This window comes from Octopus bimaculoides, chromosome 19, assembly GCF_001194135.2.
Source record: "Octopus bimaculoides isolate UCB-OBI-ISO-001 chromosome 19, ASM119413v2, whole genome shotgun sequence".
NCBI lineage: Eukaryota > Metazoa > Mollusca > Cephalopoda > Octopoda > Octopodidae > Octopus > Octopus bimaculoides.
In genome coordinates, this window is record NC_068999.1 from 5,375,654 (window position 1) to 5,377,080 (window position 1,427).

Genomic DNA, 1,427 nt, shown 5'->3' on the forward strand with positions numbered 1-1,427 from the left:
CATTCTCTGAAACAGCAGCTGACAGAGAACCAACATCTTGTTGAAGAAGGAACAAATTCTGTGAGGAATGTTAAAGAAGATCTTAATAATGAAATTTCTAAGTCTGAAAATCTTCGCTGTGAGTATGACGAAAAGCTGTCTCAGCTGAATGGAACCATAAAAGAACTGTCAGATAAGGTTTCCTGCTATGAAGGAGAAATCCAGAAATTGGAAAGTTCCAAGACTGAACAAGGATCTAACTTGGAATCAACAACAAGTTCTGTGAAAGATTTGAAAGAATTACTTGAAAAGAAAGAAATTCTGTTAGAAGAAAAGTCGCAGCTTATCACTACATTAGAGAATGAAAGAGATTCTCTGAAACAGCAGCTGACAGAGAACCAACATCTTGTTGAAGAAGGAACAAATTCTGTGAGGAATGTTAAAGAAGATCTTAATAATGAAATTTCTAAATCTGAAAATCTTCGTTGTGAGTATGACGAAAAACTGTCTCAGCTTAATGGAACCATAGTAGAACTGTCAGATAAAGTTTCCTGCTATGAAGGAGAAATCCAGAAATTGGAAAGTTCCAAGACCGAACAAGTATCCAACTTGGAATCAACAATAAGTGCACTGAGAGAACAAGTAGAATGTTTGAGTTCAGATATTAAGACTGTCAAAGAAGAAGAGAAGCTGAAACAAGCTAGTGTAAGTATTGCAGTAATCCACCATGAGATGATCGTGTTGCTGTTATGTTTAAATCTAAATGAAATTGTTGGAGTCCATTGAAGGACTCTTATGTTGATGTCAGTATTAACTGTGAGATGATGATGATGATGGTGGTGGTTGTGGTGGTGACTCTTGATGAGTTGAGTCTGTGGCCCAGCTTCAGTTCCTTGTGGCCATGTTGCTTCCGATGTTTTTCTTGTGTATCTTCATGATGGCTTGACTGCTGTAACCTCATATTCTCTCTCTCTCATTCTCATTTATAATAAGTTATACAGTTTTATACTTAATTTCATTGCAGTTCTTGGATGGATGGATGGTATATTCATTAATGTTCTGTGACTATGCTTTTGATAAAATTCAAGCAAAGTTGCTTCCAATGTAATCCTCCCCTACTCCCCCCCCCCACAAAAAAACAAACAAACAAAAAACAAACAACTAATTTGCATATGTCTATATGAAGTGAAAATTGTTTTTAGTAAAAATAGTCATTTAAGCTACAAAGGTTTTTGTTTTTGCTTTCAGAATTAATAGAAAGAAATGAAATGTTAATCAATAAATCAAAATTTTTTGACTTACATGGAGATAAACCATAAATATAATTCTTGCACATGAGCATATACATATGTGCGTAGAATTTCTTGAGTTCTTGTGTCTAGAAGTTATCAGATCAAATATCTGGAGAAACCAAAGAGCTGCATATATTTGGTTCATGTTCTGTAGCT

The 1,427-nt window shown here is 34.8% G+C and overlaps 1 protein-coding gene across 1 annotated transcript in view; it reads left to right on the plus strand.

Annotated features, from left to right (window-relative positions):
• The window catches only part of LOC106869426 (GRIP and coiled-coil domain-containing protein 2), a 121,436-nt gene that overhangs the window by 49,319 nt on the left and 70,690 nt on the right, over nucleotides 1-1,427 (plus strand). The window contains exon 9 of the mRNA XM_052974888.1: nucleotides 6-684. Within this exon, the coding sequence (XP_052830848.1) occupies nucleotides 6-684 (679 nt within the window). The remainder of the gene's footprint in view (nucleotides 1-5; nucleotides 685-1,427) is intronic.